The following is a 20414-nucleotide window of genomic DNA, read 5'->3' as shown; positions in this document are numbered from 1 at the left end:
GTACCGGGCTCTTGTTGAATTAAAGCAATAAACAATTAATAAATAGATAGATAAGTAAAAAATAATTCATTAATAAAACAGACACCATTGCTTACGGATGAAATATCTACAAAAAAAAACTCACAGGAACAAAAAAATTAATTTAAAGAACCGGTTCGTAGAGAGTCATGCGTGGATACAACGAGAAGCCGCTGAGGTTCACAGCCCGTGCGGGTCGCGAATTCGTTGCGAAGTTCACAACGGAGAGGCACTCACGCCATGGCTTTCTGAGACGACGTCAAGCCCGTTTGCATGCTGTTCAGCGCCAATATCCGTGTGGCCCCCGTGCTCAGCTCGCCACTCCAATCTTGAACCTCCCTCTGTGCGGAGTGACACGCGAGGTGAAGAAGTCGCCGTGGCAATTATTACTCTTAGGTTATTTCGGTAAAGTCACGTAGGTAAAAATAAATAAACAATAAAATAAATAATAACAATAATATAAATAATAATAGAAATAAAATAATAAATCACGACGTTTCGGAGGCAACACAAGCTTCCTTCATCAGGTGTAAAAAGGCACAGCAAAATAACCGTAGGAGCCAGGAAGGTGAAGGTGGTCCTAAAGGACCATCCATGACTCCGTCTTTTAGGACCACCTTCACCTTCCTGGCTCCACCCACACCCCAAACCCCCCCCCCATCCTGCACCCGTCCTCCTTGGCTCCTCCCCCCTCCTCTTACCCTATATATTAATGTCCCGTCACAAATAACTCTCACTACAGTAATTTTGCTGTGCCTTTTTACACCTGATGAAGGAAGCTTGTGTTGCCTCCGAAACGTCGTGATTTTTTATTTTATTTCTATTATTATTTCTCTTATTTATTTTTATTGTTTATTTATTTTTACCTACGTGACTTTACCGAAAAAACCTAACAGTATGAATCCTTGCAGTCACGAAAGCTTCAAATCTAGAAATAGTGGCAATTATTGTTGGCACAGGGGTCCCTCAAACCCGGTCATGGCTCAAATGTGCAGAGACGCAACGGAGTGGCGCTCGATGCCGTTGAAGCGAGAAGAGACTTACCATGACCTTGAGTTCATGTCGCAGCAGCACAGTGAGAAGCACCAGCTGTATCTTCAGAGGGTGCCTCTGCTTTGGCGGAGCATTGCTGTTGTAACTCGCCGACCCGCCCGCACTGGACGCCTGTGAAAAAGAGCTTCATAGCTCATCGGATTCCTCCTCCAGTCTAAATGACGATTCTGATTGATTCTGACATTCTGCCGCAAGACATTACGCGTCAGTATCGGCACTTTTTTCTAATTTTCTTGCTGAGAAAATTTGAAAAACCGCCACTTTTTTAACATTTTCTTGCTGTTGATTTCACACCTGATGATGATTGCTTGTGTTGCAGTCGAAACGTCGTGAGAATTTTTATTGTTTTATATTTATATTATTATTTCCCTTCTACGTGCCTTTACCGTAAGAACCAAGAATATACCTCCTGTTTCATTGTCAGAAAAGGGTAAAACGTCTGTTCTTATTTTTCACGACGATTAATTTTAATTATCCACCACGGGCCACTCAGCTTTTAACTCTTGACCGTCGGTCGTCATCCATTCCGCGTGTTGCGCACTCTGACGCTCGTCACCTCTTTGGCAGAAATGTGGAGCGAGAGGTGGCAGTCGCCGGACACGTTACTGAAGCTCGGCTGCTTCTGCAAATGGAACCACTCCTCCCTTCCAGCAAACGATAGTTCCTGTAGGCAGGGGTGGGGAACGTCCGGCCCGCAAAATCATTTGATCTGGCCCTGCCAAGGCAACCGCAGGCGGGACTCGAAATTCAATAAATCTAGGAGCAAACCTGGAAAAGCAGTTGCGAGTAGCAACATCATCAATACGCAGCTAACATCACACGCCTCGCCAAAGAGAAGCAGTTCCAGCCATCACATTCGGGGTGAGTTAATTAAATGTTTGACCAAATATAACGGGCTAATTTTTAAGTTGATAATTTTGTATGGCCCTCGAATGATGTTATAAATATCCAAATGGTCCTTGGCAGAAAAAAGGTCCCCGCCCCTGCGGGGCACCGAACTGGCGGGCTGAGCAGAGCACGCGAGGTGCGTTCACTGTGCACTCGTATTGATATCAATCAACAGAACATTACTAACGTCGTACCGTATTGCAATTGTATTAAAGACGTTATTTTTCATGATTCTAAAAATCCCTAAGTCATACCATCACTGATAGTGCAATACAGTACTGTACGCTTTCTTGCACGCTACATATTTTATTTTGATGATGTGTACAAAAAAATTGTCAAAAAAATAGTAAAAAAAAAGCCAAAAATGCAATTGTAAATGTTGTGGATTCACTCTTCAACACACCGCTGGACTAAAGTAGTGAACTATTTGTCCTTTGTCAACGTGACACTGAATGACCGTGTTGGGTGGTGGAGGGTTACGACACATTTATAAATAACGCGATCTAACCCAAAAACGTTTATTATGAATAATATTGGTCGCGAAAGCCTACGTGTTAAATGTTATAGATTATTATACAAACTACAACAACAACAACCGCCATTCGCCACTATGTAGCGGTGACGTCACCACGACGCTTGTGCCAGGCTATGTGCACCTTGAGGCCACGTGGAGTGTCGAACGCCCGCTGGAAGGAGGTCAGGGGGCAGACCCAGGTGCTATGGGATGACTGACTGAGATGACTGGCAGATGCACCACCTGTGCCCCCTACTGTGCCAACTTGCTGTGCTTTAGCCACCCGGCGCTCCGCTCGTTGTTGTGAGCGTCGCTCTTCTGCCCTTCGTTGTTGCTGGAGGGCGACTGCCTCCAACTGCCCAGCATCGTCCTTCACGAGCCTCCTCCACTCAGGCCGATCTTGATACCGCTGGTACCAGTCATCGGCAAATCCACTCAGCTCCACGTCCTCTTGTACCATATCAGCTCCATCTCCTCTCTAGCCCGTGTCGCGCCCATTTAGCCCCCTCTATCCGGCTGAACAAAAGCTGTTTAGGCATGCAGTGGCTGGGTATGCAGGCTACATGACCCAGCCAAACTACAACTATATACACACTTTGTAGTAATTGCATGAGTCTCCTTTCTCTACACCTCCGATTGTTCACCATGTAGATGGCAGCATGCATCGTATTGAGATTTGAAAGGGTGCCGCGCGTTTGTTAAGTTGCCGAAAGAGCAACTGCTGCTTTTTTTGGTGGGTTTTTTTGGCAAACACTTTTATCGTCAGTGAATGAAAAACGTTGCCAACGTTTGAACCGTGCGGTTCACTCGGCTGTATTAGGTACACAGTACATTTATTGAAGCTGTGATGATGTTCACCAACAAAACATCAAGCATCCCTTTGTAAACTGAAGCCCTCAAGCAACCCATCAGTGCTCTCCCGCTGTCATCTGTATTGTCTTGGTATGCTCTCGCATTGTTGTTATTGTTGTTTTGCTGCCTTGCCCAAGCTTACAAATCTGCAAAAATGTATATACAAGTGCAATTTGTACTTGCACGCTTAATCTATATTGCATAAATGTATGTTGAACTTCTCTCGCACCATGCGTAGTCAACCGTGTTAATCGGAGGTGTGGGAATTGATGATTTAATTGCTTAACCTGTCTCTATCTCACTCCTGTATCCTTTCTTGTTTTTTTTGGTTGACATAAACCTGCTGACCCCCTCCCTACTGGACACCTGCGATAAAAGAGCTTCCTGGCTCATCAGACTTCTCCAGTCCTTAACAAAGGTTCTGATCGCGATTCGCCACGCGTGGTGACGGACACGCGTGTGCGTGCGTGCGCCGGGTTAGTTGGGAGGCGAGGGCCCCCGAATTGACCTTCAGGGAGATGTCAACGCAGCCCAGGAAATCGTCCGCCGCGTCGTCGTCCTCCTCCTTGGCTGAGTGGCTCTTCACCGACTTGACCACCTGCTTCAAATACCTTACACATAGTACACAGTGGCATATGTCGTCAAATAATGATAATCATAATAATTTGCAATCCTTATTGCATGTCCAGGAAAGCCGCACCGAGTCTCGAGGTGTCTATGCGCATTGGGATATGTTTGGCCATTAACATTAACGAGTGTTATTTTCCGGATTGAATCGAGGCTGGCTTGGAATGGGGAGTATCCATAAAGTTCCAGGTATGTCTATCCATCATAATAAAGCGATATCATTGTGCACTATATTCCTATAATATTATGTGCAAATCAATAAAAAGCATCACTGTGGAGAATGTAAACAGCAAACGGATCAGCACATGTGTTTATCTCTTTCATATTAGTTCGTCTCTCCACATGAAATTTTTTTAAACATTTTGGTATCCAGAAATGTATCTCAGCACATCGCGCCAGACTGTACGAGTGAGTGTCTAAGCGAGTGAGATTGGTCTGGCTTAATTGAAGGACTGCCTACATGCCTAGTTTCAATCGTGCAAGGTTTACGGTGCTGGTGTGAGGTCGCAGAAATAGACCACGTGTTAACCACATAGGCTTTCGTGACTAATGGTATGATTCACAACAGATTTTTTTTTGGGTCATATCAGGTAAGTAAAATGTTGTGTCATGAACCCTCCTCCACCCGACACGGCGAACTAATGGACTGCAGGACGTTTTCACAATGCTGGCGACTTCGTGATAATGTTGGTTGTAACAACCAGCAAAACACCCGTACACAATTGTTAAATGTGTGTGGATCGCTCTCCAACACACCGGTATAATTAGACCTCGGCAAGGTAAGGTAGTTTACCATTTTTAATGGGTAAAAGGGAAAAGGTAAAGGTGTCGACATGCCAAGGGGTAAGGTAAAGGGTAGGGTAAAGGTAGCGAGAAGTATTACCCGGTAAACACCTTGTTTACCTACTACCCAGTTTACCTACTACCTTGTTTACCTACTGCCTTGTTTACCTACTACCCAGTTTACCTACTACCCTGTTTACCTACCTCCTTGTTTACCTACTACCTTGTTTACCTACTACCCTGTTTACCTACCTCCTTGTTTACCTACTGCCTTGTTTGCCTACTACCTTGTTTACCTACTGCCTTGTTTACCTACTACCTTGTTTACCTACTGCCTTGTTTACCTACTACCTTGTTTACCTACTGCCTTGTTTACCTACTACCTTGTTTGCCTACTACCTTGTTTACCTACTACCTTGTTTACCTACTGCCTTGTTTACCTACTACCTTGTTTACCTACTACCTTGTTTACCTACTGCCTTGTTTACCTACTACCTTGTTTACCTACTGCCTTGTTTACCTACTACCTTGTTTACCTACTGCCTTGTTTACCTACTACCTTGTTTGCCTACTACCTTGTTTACCTACTACCTTTCTTACCTACTACCTTGTTTACCTACTACCTTGCTTACCTACTACCTTGTTTACCTACTACCCTGTTTACCTACTACCTTGTTTACCTACTACCTTGTTTACCTACTACCTTGTTTACCTACTACCTTGCTTACCTACTACCTTGTTTGCCTACTACCTTGTTTACCTACTACCCTGTTTACCTACCTCCTTGTTTGCCTACTACCTTGTTTACCTACTACCTTGTTTACCTACTACCTTGTTTACCTACTACCTTGTTTACCTACTACCTTGTTTACCTACTACCTTGCTTACCTACTACCTTGTTTACCTACTACCTTATTTACCTACTACCTTGTTTGCCTACTACCTTGTTTACCTACTGCCTTGTTTACCTACTACCTTGTTTACCTACTACCTTGTTTACCTACTACCTTGCTTACCTACTACCTTGTTTACCTACTACCTTATTTACCTACTACCTTGTTTGCCTACTACCTTGTTTACCTACTACCTTGTTTACCTACTACCTTGTTTACCTACTGCCTTGTTTACCGCTCGCTAAAAGCTCCGTGGCGCAGTCCGTGGCCTCCATTTAGAATTGGAATCATCGAGATTATTCTATATGTATAAAGCGCTCTACCTAGCATTTACCTTGTTCATGTGTAGTGCCCCAGTAATTACCCTGTAATCGGGTCATTTGTATGGGGTAAGGGTAAAAGGTAGGGTAAAGGTAGGCTCGTTGCTTCTGACCTTTTACCTTACCTGCTAAAGGGTAAAAGGTAAGGGTAGAGTGATTGTATTGTGGTAAGGTAAAAGGTCGGATAAAGGTAGGCTCGTTGCTTTTGACCTTTTACCTTACCTTGCCGAGGCCTTGGTGTGATGCTGCTGTAGCAGTAATACGTTAAACACATTTGCCAATCACGTGACAGCTTAATTAATTGCGAATCACGTGATAGCCAGACTGGGATAAGGTGGATGCGGAGCTGACCTGTGGACGCCTTTGATCGTGTGCACTTCGTGCAGTGTCTTGACGGCGTCCACAACAGTCAAGTCCTCGTCATAGTCCCTGCTCCACCGGACCACAGGAACACGTCCGACGATTAAATGTCCCAAAACATAAGAATAGATGTTTTCCCTTTTTGGCAATAAAACAGGAGGTGTGTTTTAATGTTCAAACACCAAATATATTTTGCAAGGCATCAAGTCCGCATTAGCCACACGTGCTTTTGCAAAATATGCAAACAAGCTCCGATAATAATAATGATGATGTCTGCATCGTCTTTGAAACTGATTGGCCGACACCAGAGACAGCAGCCTTTTTTAAGGCCTCGTCTCTGCACCAAAAGGGGCGTCCATAAATGACGTCACGCGATTTTGGCCGATTTTGGACTCCCCCCCCCCAATTGTCACACGGCGTCACAAAAAGTCAGACCCCCCCTCAAATATGACGTCACAAAGCTCTGCCCCCCCCCAAAAAAATATAAAACATGCTTCAAAAACTATTGTCATTGTAGTGCGTATTTAATGTGGCGCTGCACTCTGTTGTAGGTGAAAACATTTATTGAAAAGTATATTTAATTAAGTAGAACGTGCTGTCTATATTTAAAGTTGCGCATTTTGATGCGACGTCACATTTCTCAAACCCCCCCCCCCCCTCGTCACACATCGTCACAAATGTCTGACCCCCCCCCCCCCCAGGTGCGTGACGTCATTTATGCACGACCCCAAAGCGAACAGTACAAAGGCAATGCAAGTATCAGATCATTTATCGATCGGGTTGAGCAGTTATATCTATGGGACCTTTTTTGCCAGTATCAAAAATAAAGGTCTCATGGATTAAAGGTTCCCATTAACGTCGGCGAATATCTGCTCGCTTCATTTCAATAAATCTATATGCTAAGTGCCGTGTCAATCCGCTGATGGATAAAGGCCTCCCCATGCCTAGTCGAGTCATTGGGGGTTGTTTGATGGATGTCACTCGCCAAGGATATTTAGCCATGGCTGGGAATCGAACTCGGTCACTCAGTTGCACAGCCCAGTACCCTAACCACAGCAAGTACCACTCCTCCACATTGCTCTTCGTAAGATCACAATATCCTAACAAGCTCAGCTGAATAACAGACCCGTGCGATTACTCTCAGACGCAGATTTGCAATTGGTCTGTACATAAAAAGATGAGATTGGTTGTTATGGATATGTGGGCATCTGTCCCAGATTTATCTGTACAGCGCATAAAAACTGCTTTGTATAATTGTACAATTATATTGCTAATGATTACTAATCCATAGAAGCGGTGTAAACATATTTGATAATCACAACAATCTTACCAAATGTCCAGATGAAATACTCCATTTTTTATGTCCGTCACATCTCTGAAAAAAATATGTAAAAACAATTGTAAAAACTGCTTAAATATTCACCATTTTTTTCTTTTTACAAACATGTATAAGTTATAAATTCCACTTAAAAAGACACCGGGCATGCAAAGAGTCGCATTAATTAACATCTCCATGAAATTTACAAATAGAAAAAATAACCCCAACAATCGGCGTTTCTAATTAAATGACAGTGACATCACCATAGCACCTGCACCAGGCTAGGTGCACGTTTGGGAACTCGCAGAGAAACACACGCACACATGTATCACCCAGCCATGCTCACCTCCGATTAGCACGGCTGGCTACATACGATGTGAAAGTAGTTCAACATACATAACCATCGAACAAAGACGGTCACCGCATCGCGCGCTTTCAGATGTGCTTCTGCGGCCGTCTGGAACGCTCTTCCTACCCGTTATTAGGAAGCCACTGGAGCTACGCACTTTAAAATTATTTCAATTGAAAGTTCATTTCTTTAGAACTGCTTTTTGTGTTTAGTTTGTTGTCCTTCCCCCGCACCTCCGATTAGCACGGTTGGCTACGTACGGTGCGAAAGAAGTTCAACATACATATCCTCCCTTTCTTACCCTTGCATCCCATCTCCACCTTCCCTTCGATATGTCACGAGCTCCTGCACTCACCCACATCACGTGACCCCACACTTTCCCACCTCGCCTCATGATGTGTGTCTCTTCACACGTTCATGTGCGAGTCGAATTTCTGACGCTCATTCAAAAATGGCCGGTATTTGTGCTGTGGGCTTCCTTACGTGCACAACACCAAGGCTTGTCGTTTGTAAATGCACAGAGTAGCAGGGAGTGATGCATGCTTGCTGGAATTACATTTAGATAGAGAAAAGTTAACACGTGGATTAGAGGACATACGCAGGTAAGATATACCATAGCGACTGTGGAGAAAAGCGAGTGGGCTTGGGCAGGATGCGTCGTCGCTGGAAGGAATGACAGAAATAAAACTCAAAAGTTTAACTAATTTTATTTTACAAGGTAAAGCCCACTGAGCTATTAGCTCTTTAGCAGAAGCGACCTAACCACAAATGACAGCTCAACGCGTTGGCGTATCATGTTAATTATTTTTTGATCGCAACCAAATTCTCTAAACACGTGTTTCTAAATGTGAAGGTAAATGCATGTGACCACGGGAAGAGAGACGTGCAAACGCCAAATATACAAGGGGTCAGGGTTGGGATAAGACCCACGACCTCCTGCATACCAGGCGAGAGAGATAACATCTCGCCACCGCGGCACGGAAATGGCAGCCATTGGACGAAAAACCACCCGAGAGGAGATGGAGCGATGAAATCAGATCGTGTGCAGGTGCTTTGTGGACTGTAGCATCACGGGACTGTGAGGGACAGCATTGGCTTAGGGAATCCTTCATCCATCGATCGTGGCTTGCTAGTGATTATGATGCGTGCTGTGTGCCCAGGGCCTTGTCATCCCAGTGTTTCAGAGACGTGGCGTCGGACAAGAAGTGAAGACTTCCTCACAAGCTGAAGCTCTCGTTCCAGACGGGGTTGAGCGTCTTTGTTTTGATCTTGGTCATGCACGCGGACTTGCTGAACGAGCACTTGTTCTCCTCTGCCAACGGTTTGGCGTCGCTGTGCCTCTTCTTCTTCTTGTCGGCAGCATTCCACGCGTTCGGCGTCACCTCTCTGTTTCCTGACCCCTGGATCATTCCAAAGATGCAGTAGGGGTCACTGAAACCTGAACGGAAGAGGCGAGTGGACACTGCATGAGACGACGCGAATCGGCACGTTTGACCGTTTAAAATGAAACACACTTCGTCATTATCTTAAACGTCAACAGCCACTGGCGATCCACTTTGTGGTGAGGGTCTTCCCACGCTGTCGCCACCTCTCATTATGCTGCAATGTCACGATCCGTGGAGTACTTTTACGTGACATGATTCTACCTCGCTCCATCTCCGCAGAGGGTGGGTCACTATACCAGTGACATACTCAGTGAAAAGTGAAACAAAATGTGCTCCTTTCACCACCCAGCGCTCACCAGCATGGTGAAGTATGATAAGATCTGCACGTGACTGATGCCCTGCATACAAGATTTCCTCACTTAAAACCTCGTGTGATTTTGAAATAATTTCAGGCTACAAGGCCACTTTTTGCCCCCCGCAATTTTATCCCGGTTGTGGCATTGGGCATCATGCAGTGTAAGAGCACCATGACATTTAAATGTATTAACATAACAATTACAATGTATAAATCCATCACCTCTCGTGGCCCTCCAATGAAATCATAATTAAAATGTATAAATTTAAATATATACATTTCTTTATAAATGTGTAGTGTAATAGCGCCGATTGTTGTCCAGCAGCGGCAACTGCGGTGGACGAGCAGTGCACACGCCGGTGAGCGTAGACGCGGGTGTGTGTCGGCAGGGCGGAGGAACTGGGGCAAGGGGCACAGAGACCCCGTCTGGAAGTCCCTGGAACCCGCTAGTGGGTTCGAGAAGGGAGGCGCGGCCAGGGCGGAGCCAGGCCGTGCCGGGTAGCATAAAAGCAGCGGAGAGTGGGAGCTCAAGGCTGCCGGTTCTGGAAAGTGGACTCATTTCGTCATCGCTGCCGTCTTCGCTAGATATTGCGCGGCCGGATAGTTGTTGGCTATCTCGGTCGGCGCCGTCGGTGTTACACGGTCAGGGTTGTGTTTAGGCTCGGCTAGACGACTAGGGAGAGTGCGAGGGCGAACCTGTGAAGTGTGAATGTGTTAAGAAAGAAGGTGCCTCCTGGAAACCCTTATCTCTGAATCACTGACACACAAATGTATCAATTCATCGGCATTCTTTGCTGCAATTTAAACGATTAATTTTAATATATACATTTAAATTATTATTATTGCATTGTAGGGCCATGAGAGAGGAAATGGATACATTGGAACGAGAGACCCTTTCAACCAGCAGTGAATAGATGATGATCATTATGAATTAACTTTATGTTCATGGGTATCATGTGTACCCGTACGGCACAGGAAACAGAGCATTGTGCTTCTGTGATGTACAGTGGGCACTGTGTCGTTTATATGTTGACATCTTGGGGCTACCTTCATCCAGCAGTAGACAGATCATGCCTGTTGATGATTGGCGACTCGGACGAAACTATCAATCCGTGGCACAGGAGACAATGGCTATTTTTCCGTGAATTTTCAAACCTTTTTTTAAAGACAACCACAAACTGAAAAGACACACCAAGCCGGGCTCACCATTGACATCCTTTGCTGCAAGGTTTCTGGCCTCGATCACCTCCACAAACAGCGTGTAGGATGGAGGCTGCAGGAAAGAGAAACCAAACAGAATATACTACTCACACGCGTGTGTGCACGTATGCACAGTCACAAATAAACACGTGCATGCCGGTCGGTTTGCAAAATACGCATGGTACAGTTTGAAAAAATGATGAACATTTTCCTCCTCCGTGGTTGGAATATTGCGGGCACTCGCACCTCTTCCAAGACGCCTGGCCGGCATGGAAGAGTAGGCCAAAAATAACCCCCGAGAGGGAATCTGTAGAGCTCCCTCCAATGGATTCCCTTCGCGCCAGCAGTGGCATGATCACGTAATGTCCGGGATACACCTTTACCTTTTACGTGTTATGGTTAGAATACAATTCTAAAGACAAGAGGATTCCGATGAAAACTTTATGCTTTCTACAGAGTGAGAAGTTGCAGAGGTGTCCAGGTGCATTCCATCCAACCCCCCCCCCCCCCCCTTGGCTTTCTCCAGACAAGAGTTGACTGTGTTTGGATTCATCTTCTTGGTTCTTTCGGTAAAGTCACGTAGAAGGGAAATAATAAAATAATAAAAATTAAACATAATAACATATTCTCACGACGTTTCGGCTACAACGCAAGCAGCCGTCCTCAGGTGAAGAATGAAACACCACCAAGCTTGGAGCGTATATTTAAGCTAGGTTGTAGAGGGAAGGAGAGCGCCTTGACAAAATAATTTGCATATCAAGAGGAATTTAGCATATTTTTTATGTTTTATTTTTATTATTTTATTATTTCCCTTTTACGTGACTTTACCGAAAGAACCAAGAAGATGAATTCCTGCAGTCACGAAAGCTTTAAATCGAAATGTGTTTGGATTGTCTTAATCACCGCACGATTCTTGACTTTGTTCACAGCTGCGAGGTGCTCGTCCACACTTTTATTGAAGACCTGCAAAACAGCCACGGTCGTAATTATCGAACTTGTCGGCAAGAAATAGGGCAAACGGATTGCAAACACACAAATAAACAACTTAACACGGAGGCTTTCAAACGTGTTAACACTGGTGAGACTCGGTCATGAAGAAGGCTGTCTCTGGTGAAGGCCAATCAGTTTCAAAGACGATGCATAGATTATATCAGAGCATGTTTGGTTTGCCTGTTCACCACAGGTACGTGTGGTTAATGCGAACTTGATTCCTTGCAAAAGGTTTCTATTTGGTGTTTGAACATCTTAACACTTCCTGTTTGATTCTAGATTTGAAGCTTTCGTGACTACAAGGATTCATACTCTTAGGTTTTGTCGGTAAAGTCACGTAGATAAAAAAAATAGAAATAATAATAAATCCTGTTTTATTGCCAGAAAAGGTAAAACCTATTCATATTTTTCATACTTTGATTTTGGCAAAAAAAGGTCCCATGATATAAAAAAAACAATGGTGCAAACGGTTAGCACCGTGCTCAAAACATCGCGCTGTCGAAGTTTGAATCCCCATCATGGTGAACGTCAGTGACAACTCACGAATCTCACCAGTTCACCAACTTGCACTGACCGGTAAAGTGTGATCAAGCAACTGCCACGATGACCTCGGTGCAGGAAAGAAACCTTCATCCAGCAGTGGATTGATAAGGAGTGTAAAAGCCTAGCTTTAATCATCCATTAAACCTAATTTTAACAGATTACATGTACGGTCTGTTCTCCTATAAAGCGGTAGTTGCGTTCCAGAAGAACACGGCGTTATTTGAGAATCGCGTTATAATAAATGACATATACTATAAGGTAAAGCACAGTTGGCGATAACACGTGAGATGCGTATGCAGGCTGAACAAAGACTGAGGCGTCTGGGTAGCATCTAGAAGAATTCAGCAGCATCCCACTGCCTTGTTGTGTGATGATGCTATGCCGAGGCAGCCGTACGACCGCTTATTCCGACGACGTCGCTCCGGTCTCTCAATCGCGTTATATCCAATTCGTGTCTGCGTTATAAAAAAAATGTGTTCCTTCATACATTCATTGCGTTAAATACAATTCGCGTTATGAAAACAACAACACGCGTTATAGGAGAAAAGTCTATCAAAATGCGGTGGCCATTCAATAAGGTATGATGGCCCAGTCAATCAAACCTTAACACAATGAGGGCCAGCCAATCAGGTTTAGTACGTGGCTTATGCTGGCCCATGATAGTAAACAAAAACTCACATCTGCGACTCCTAATATCCGTGGAGTCAGGCCGATCTACAGTTCCTCCCACTACGCATGGGTCAGCACTCCTATTATCAGTAATTTATCAAACAAGAGGTCAGAGTTACCAAACAAATACCGAATGAACTGCTAAATGCATCCTATTGATTGCCTTGGGGGGAGTGAGTCATGTCGTTTAAGCCCATACACACTGAGACGTATGTTCATGAAATAAACCGAATGACACGTGTCCTTGAAATTCTATTGAACTCAGAAGAGATGAGTGTTCGAGTGCTAGCCTGGGGCAAACGAACATCACAACCTGTGGTGCAGTGAACACGGAGCTAAGTAAGTAGCAAGCCATTTCAAGCCTTAACCGTTAAGATCAATTTAATGATTAACTCTGCATCGATCACACAACAACCAGCATTGGGCAGCTCACCGTCACCGTGTTCGTGGTGGATGCTGTTACCTGCTGCACATAGATCAGAAGCTGGTTCCTTGAGATGTTATTCTCATCTTCGTTCTCACGCTCGCCTATCCAGTGCTGAACCATGTAGACGGTGTCTTCATACAGCGTGTCCACCTGCATTCCACACGGCATGAAAGTGAAATACAGCGAGACCCTGGTTGTCACGTTCCCGATTCAGACACTTAATTAATTTGGTCAATTTAAAAAAACAAACTTGAACTGTTTGGGCTGACAGTCACAGACATGCACAACCTATATGGCCACGTTAACGGCACAGACGGGTAATTTGCCACGACCAATATGTACAGACACGATGTCAAAACGATTGCCTTTTTCCATCCTGCAGTGACAACAAAAGTGCTGATTACAAGTGACCTATTTTTACTACATTTCACAAACGTTGAAGACGCTTACCTCCGAGTTCAAAGCCTCCATGTCAGCTTTGAAGGAGCTTGACGACTCCGTCTTCGGTGGCTCCATCGCAAAATAACACTGGCGCCTCAACCCAGTTCCCTTTTTAATAACTCTTGCACAGCCTTGGAATTAGCAAATCTACGTACAGTACTTCCTTCGCTGCGTGTGTGAAGCACATACTGCTTGGGCAAAGGGGAGGTGGGTGACTTTTGGCCAAACTCAAGTGTACAACTTAGCCAGACGCATTTGCATTTCTACAATGAAACACATTCCTGTGAGAATAAAAAAGCATATATTTACTATCAGTTTTGTTTTAGTCAAAATAAAAACTCGGTCCTGCAGGCATCGTAGATTATTTAAAAAAAACTTTATATGCAATTCACTTGGTACACAGCTGCTAGTAAAGATGTGGAAGTTCTCTCAGATACTGCAGTCAGCCAATGATCCACACACTTCATAAAACCACGTTCAGATTGAACATTTATAAGAAAAAAAAACACACATTTTGAAACTCGACTTAAAGCGAGACGTACATTTATGTGGCCAAAGTTGTGAATGGGAGTTGGTTCAATAATGTTGGAGCACATTTCACGAAAGCTCTGTTTGACAGTGCCAGTGTGAGAGGAAAGGACATGACCTGCCAGAGGAATCACAGTTGACTAACGGAATTGCACAATAATGATTGCACATTGTGATTGGTTCAGCAAGATATGGACAATTGGGAGGGATACAACTGGCAAACACAACGGGATATCTGTATTTTGAGCAATGAATGAACGTGGACCGACATCAATGTGATGAAATAACGAGGCAAGTAAGCACACGATGGAGTACCTTTGGAAGATTACATTTGATTATGAGAAGCAACATTCCAATATGGAGAGGAAAGTTTTCATGCACCTCACATTACCTGCCATGACATTAATTGGGAATCGTGAACTCTTGACAAAGAATGTGGAAAATAATGCTGAAAACTGCACACGAAGAAATGCTAATAATGACAATGAGAGACATCAAGAGAAACACAGGGATAAGAGAACATAAATCTTTGATTATCTTGTTAACCAGTACAGAAAAGTTGGCTCGGACAGGACACATCACTGGATGTCGAAACGAGGGAACACACACACACATAAGATGATTCTAATGGCAGCGATGGTGCTATGAGGTCAGTTTGTGTGCAGGAGCCAGAGGGATTGTGGGACCACAAGATATTGATGGATGAGGACGACATGGGGAGGCATTAACCAGTGTGGATAGATAATGGATGATGTTGATGATGATTCAGTAAAATCTTATTCAGTTTTTTTAACTTGTAAAAACACTGCAAATTGTGAAATATACATATAGTCAAATTGTGAGAATAACAATTGTCTTTATTTATTGTAGTAGTTGCAGACATAAGATCCGAGGTGGGCATGAATTAATCATAATCATCATCAGTTGTCATTACAGCATTTGTTTTTTTAATGGCTGTCAATTAAAATGCATTCTTATTTTATAAATACAATTTTTTTTTAGCACTAATTAGATCAGTCTACATTGCTTCCCACTCAACCCCTCACCCTCCACGTGCCTACTTGTAAGAACACACATTTTCGAGCGCTAACAGAATGAAAAAACACGTATAGAATCATAATAACTAGTTTACCATGTTTTTTTTACATAACTTGTACAAAAAAATATCTGTTGCTGTATATACATTTCTAAAGGTTAAATCTTAACGTTTAACAATAACAAGACGACACTTCAATGTCCAGAAGAAAAAAGTAAATACTGTGCAGTAAGTAATATTGTTTTTACAACTTACTTACAGTAGTGCTGATAATATTTTAAAATTTTATCAAGAGGAAGTGGTCAGATGCAGAACTTCCACCACAGCATAAATAAATGCACATGCAATATTTGACTCTTCAACAAACCTACATTCCATTTCCTTCAAAAGTATTTGACGTGGGTTTTCAGCGCCAGTTCACAGTACACCAGTCTCACTACACTGACCCTACACATGTTACACCAAGTGGTGATGAAGCTTACATTTCCAGTATTAATTATATTTCAGTAGTACTCACATCATGGGCACAATTAATTACAAAGAAAACACGATCTCTTTGCCTAAAATAGCAGTGTGAACATTTCATGTTATTAATTTGTTTAATCTATTACGCCACAGATAACGAACATGCAGTGCCCCGTTCTACGACGTACAATAATCAGACGTTAGGTCTCCTTTTTACGTCTGTCCCTCCACATAAAAAACAAGTATTTTTGACATATCCTATCAGCCACACGGCCTTTCTAGCAATGCTTTATTGCAGCAGTATTGGCTCAACACAAACAAACTATGGACTGGTTTCGACATGCAGTGTCTTTTCAGCAGAGATCATGCAGCTCTACCAAACCTGCTAAAGTCGGACCGTGTAAAAAAAAAAGTTTCAAGAGAGTGGGGCAAAGTAAGTTATGATTATAATTAAATAATAAGCTTGAGCCCTTTGTCAACAAGTGGTGGTTTATGGCCAATCATGAGAGTTGTTTGACCGTACAGGCAAAACAACCACAACAGCTGGTAACTCGTAGTGTGCTATGAGCTATGGCATTGGGGAGGAAGGCTGACATTAATTATCTGTTGTTCGCAGCCATCACAGTGGCCAACAGGGACTCTGAATGGGTTTGAGGGGCTGGAAACCCCTCCACCATCACTTACATTATCCCAAAAAAATAAATTTTAACGAACAAAATAAATAAGCCTATGCCAGAGACCCCGGGGGGACAGGCCCCTACGACATGTCCTGGCCAAACTCCATCTGGTCGAGCCAGGAGATTGGCTTCATAGAACGTTTGAATTATCACCGTGGAGGAGAGGCTGCCATTCCTATCGGGAGCTTGACCAAGACCGCCGAGTCCTCCGTGGAATACAGGAGGTCCGGTGGTCTGGTTCTGACTCCAGTCACTACGAGGGGTGGACAGTCCTCCGCTCGGCAAGAAACTGTCAAACAACAAGGAGTAACTCTTCTTCTGAACAACATAATGAAGGGGGCGTGGGAGCATGGTGGTGAGGTGTGGGAAGCTGTGCATCCCAGGCTACTGTGGGCTCACCTCCCCATAAAACTGAGGCAAGGATTGTTGGTGGTAGTGGCTTCCATCCCCACTGAAGATGAACATCAGTGGTGGGATGCAGGCAAGGCTGATGAGTCAGATGTCTTCTATGACCTCATGTCCCGGGTGCTGACTAAAGTGGCCCCTCGGGATACAGTCATCCTGTCGGATGACGTTAATGCCAAAGTTGGTCATAACGGAGGCACCTGGGCTGGAGCGATTGGAAGGCATGGACCAGATCTGCTCAATAACGGTGCTTGACTTCTGTGAAGCCCCGTGGGCTTGTAATCACCAATGCTCTTTTGACATTTGTGCAACAACACACATCATGGATGTAGAGCAGATCCAATCAAGAATACCCACAATAACCTGGTCAACAGTTTGCTGATGAAAGTTGCAAGCGAAAAATCTCATCTTTTGCAGCTGGGGCTGGCATTGTCCCCCCTCCGGGAACCATGGAGGAGGCGTTCCGGACAGCTGAGAGAAAGCGAAATTCCCTTTCCCACAGCATCTCACGTCTAAAAATGAGGCTTAACCGCAGCCTTTGTTCAGAGGTTCGGAGACCTGTGCGTCACTGCAAGAATAAGTGGTGGTCATGGGTGGCTGAGGAGATGGAACCTGCCTCGACATCTTATGATCACGAATTCGTCTTTTAGTTCCATAACAAAAAAATACTTGCAGTGCCACATCTATCACCGTGCTTAAGGGTAAAAAAAACGTTCTTGAGCATTTCTGAGGTGATGGGGAAAAGGGAAACCCCTCAATCCAGATGATATGATGGGGAAAGGTTGGGTTGACCATTTGCTGGGGCCGTTGTGCCTCAAAATATAAAGAGAAGTAGCCCCCAGTGTGCGCTATATATTTAGTATTCTTGACTATTATTTAATGTCGATTACTAAGGCCATTAAGTGATTTAATTCTGTCCAAAAGTGAAGAAAAAATACATAAGTGTATTAAATGTTGTCGATTTTTAAACGTGTTTAATCAATCGTAGCAACACATCGAGTTCGTTTTTGAACCTGCACATATATACTGTAATACCAAATAGCAACACAGCTAGTCGGAGTTGTTGAACGTATATAAATGAAATATAGCAACAAATCTAGACGGAGTATATCCTATGCTTTGAACCCCTTACCAGGGCCTACCTCATTACAGACCAATTCAGACCTTATTGGTCACCCCGTGAGCCTTATAAATCTCAACGCAAATCCTAAAAAGTCCCACCACAAGCGAGAAACACAAATAGACTCACCATTTTTTTTTGCCCGCATTGAAACGGCTGTACGCCGTATGAACTTGTACAAGAATACTGGGTTAAACCGTATGGGTTGACACGGTATGGTAGTGAATATTTTCTTATATAAGCGTACAACTTTATCTATCTGTGGTGAACGCTGCACTTTCCGTTGTTTTCCTGCAGGGGGCGCTGCAAACAGACGCGCCCCCTGCATGAACGACGGAGGCGCAGGGACAGACGTTCGATCAAGTTGGAATCGATCTGCAGACGGCGGTCTTCTCGCACGGCCAGCTGTGTCGCCTTAGATGACGTCACGCGCCTAGGGGGGGGGGGGCGTCAGACATTTGTGACGTTGTGTGACGAGGGGGGGGGGGTGAGAAATGTGACGTCACATCAAAATACGCAACTTTAAATAAAAATAGACACGTTCTACTTAATTAAATATACGTTTTAATAAATGTTTTCTCCTACAACATCAGAGTGCAGCGCCACGTTAAATACGCACTACAATGGCAATAATTTAAAGCGATTTGAAGCATGTTTTATTGGGGGGGGCAGAGCTTTGTGACGTCATATTTGAGGGGGGTCTGACTTTTTGTGACGCCGTGTGACGAGGGGGGGGGGTCAAAAATCGTCCAAAATCGCGTTACGTCATTTATGAACGGCCCCTTATCTCGATCCCACAATCCCAAACAGGTGTAAGTCCGCATCGAAGCGAACCCCCAGCAAGGCCATTGACTAAACGACGAGAGAAAATTCACACGAAATGTAATTTTCAATGAAGTCTTCCAGATGTAAAATGATTGAAGCTTTTGATGAGGAAATAAAATTATCTAATTCAAAACATAATACAATTCAAAACGGAGCATCGGGTGCTTGTGTGAAAACTCCGTGACGCTATCATTCATAATAATCATTAGCGAGTGACGTCACTCCACATGGAGATCCCCCTCATTAATAATCATGAGCGGGTGACGTCACTCCACATGGAGCACCCCCCTCATGAATAATCAGGAGTGACGTCACGCCACATGGTGCACACACCCCTCATTATTAATCACGAGCGGGTGACGTCACTCCACATGGAGCACCTCCCCCTCATTAATAATCAGGAGCGGGTGACGTCACACCCCCCTCCCCTTATTAATAATCGCGAGCGAACATTATTTTCGATTGAATATTTCTGATTAACTGCAATAACCCCTGCCTTGGACGGGCTGTGTAGGCTCGTACTTTATATCGCAGCCGAAGGCAGAAGCAGTCTTTATTTAGACTGGAGGAGGAATCCGATGAGCTATGAAGCTCTTTTCACAGCTTAATTTTGGAGCTTTCGTGACTGCAGGAATTATTCTTTGGTTCTTTCGGTAAAGTCACGTATAAAGATAAAATAATAAATTAAATAATAGCATACAACGATCTCCCTCTCTGTGCCTATGTTACTCTATGTATCTTGGTGATATCTGTCTGCTTATATGTCTGTCTATAGTTTTCTGGTTAGATTTTTTGTTGCTATTTCATTTATACCTGATGACGATTGCTTGTGTTGCAATCGAAACGTCGTATGCTATTATTTAATTTATTATTTTATCTTTATACGTGACTTTACCGAAAGAACCAAAGAATTAATCTTTTCACAGCTGCCCAGTGGGGGCAGGCACCGAGTTCGTGTCTCTACGCGACGCAGACCGCATTCACCCCCACGCAGCATGGCGCTGACTTACACTCACAACACGCCGATATGACGCCACGTCCGATCGTTTACATTAAAAACAAAGCGCTCCACAAGAAGGGCCATCGCTCGAAACGTCGCCGATCATTATAAAAAGGCGCAAGTGCGGTGACGATTGCGTTGAATTCTGTTATTGTGCTTTGTTCAATCGAAACGTCGTATGCTAGTATTTAATTTATTATTTTCTCTTTATACGTGACTTTACCGAAAGAACCAAAGAGTAATTCCTGCAGTCACGAAAGCTCCAAATTAAGTGTTGTGCTTTGTGTTTACTTGCATTATATAGGCGTGTGGTGACGTCACGCGCGATTGACTTTTGACCCCCCCTACACCCCCTCCCCCTCCACCCCCCTCC

General features: G+C 44.0%; 1 protein-coding gene across 1 annotated transcript in view; it reads right to left on the bottom strand.

Moving 5' to 3' along the window:
* The window catches only part of LOC144944673 (BAI1-associated protein 3-like), a 46677-nt gene extending 32533 nt beyond the window's left edge, over window positions 1-14144 (bottom strand). The window contains exons 1-11 of the mRNA XM_078873032.1: window positions 13995-14144; window positions 13581-13694; window positions 11819-11878; window positions 10922-10988; window positions 9197-9413; window positions 7639-7683; window positions 6300-6377; window positions 3834-3936; window positions 1628-1735; window positions 1063-1182; window positions 256-359 (exon numbers count right to left, since the gene is read on the bottom strand). Of these exons, the coding sequence (XP_078729158.1) occupies window positions 256-359; window positions 1063-1182; window positions 1628-1735; window positions 3834-3936; window positions 6300-6377; window positions 7639-7683; window positions 9197-9413; window positions 10922-10988; window positions 11819-11878; window positions 13581-13694; window positions 13995-14060 (1082 nt within the window). The 5' untranslated portion in view covers window positions 14061-14144. The remainder of the gene's footprint in view (window positions 1-255; window positions 360-1062; window positions 1183-1627; window positions 1736-3833; window positions 3937-6299; window positions 6378-7638; window positions 7684-9196; window positions 9414-10921; window positions 10989-11818; window positions 11879-13580; window positions 13695-13994) is intronic.
* Window positions 14145-20414: the final 6270 nt, after the last annotated feature.

This window comes from Lampetra fluviatilis, chromosome 35 (genome assembly GCF_964198595.1).
Source record: "Lampetra fluviatilis chromosome 35, kcLamFluv1.1, whole genome shotgun sequence".
NCBI classification, from domain to species: Eukaryota; Metazoa; Chordata; class Hyperoartia; order Petromyzontiformes; family Petromyzontidae; genus Lampetra; species Lampetra fluviatilis.
Note: the sequence above shows the minus strand (reverse complement) of the source record. Positions and strands in the feature narration are given on the sequence as shown.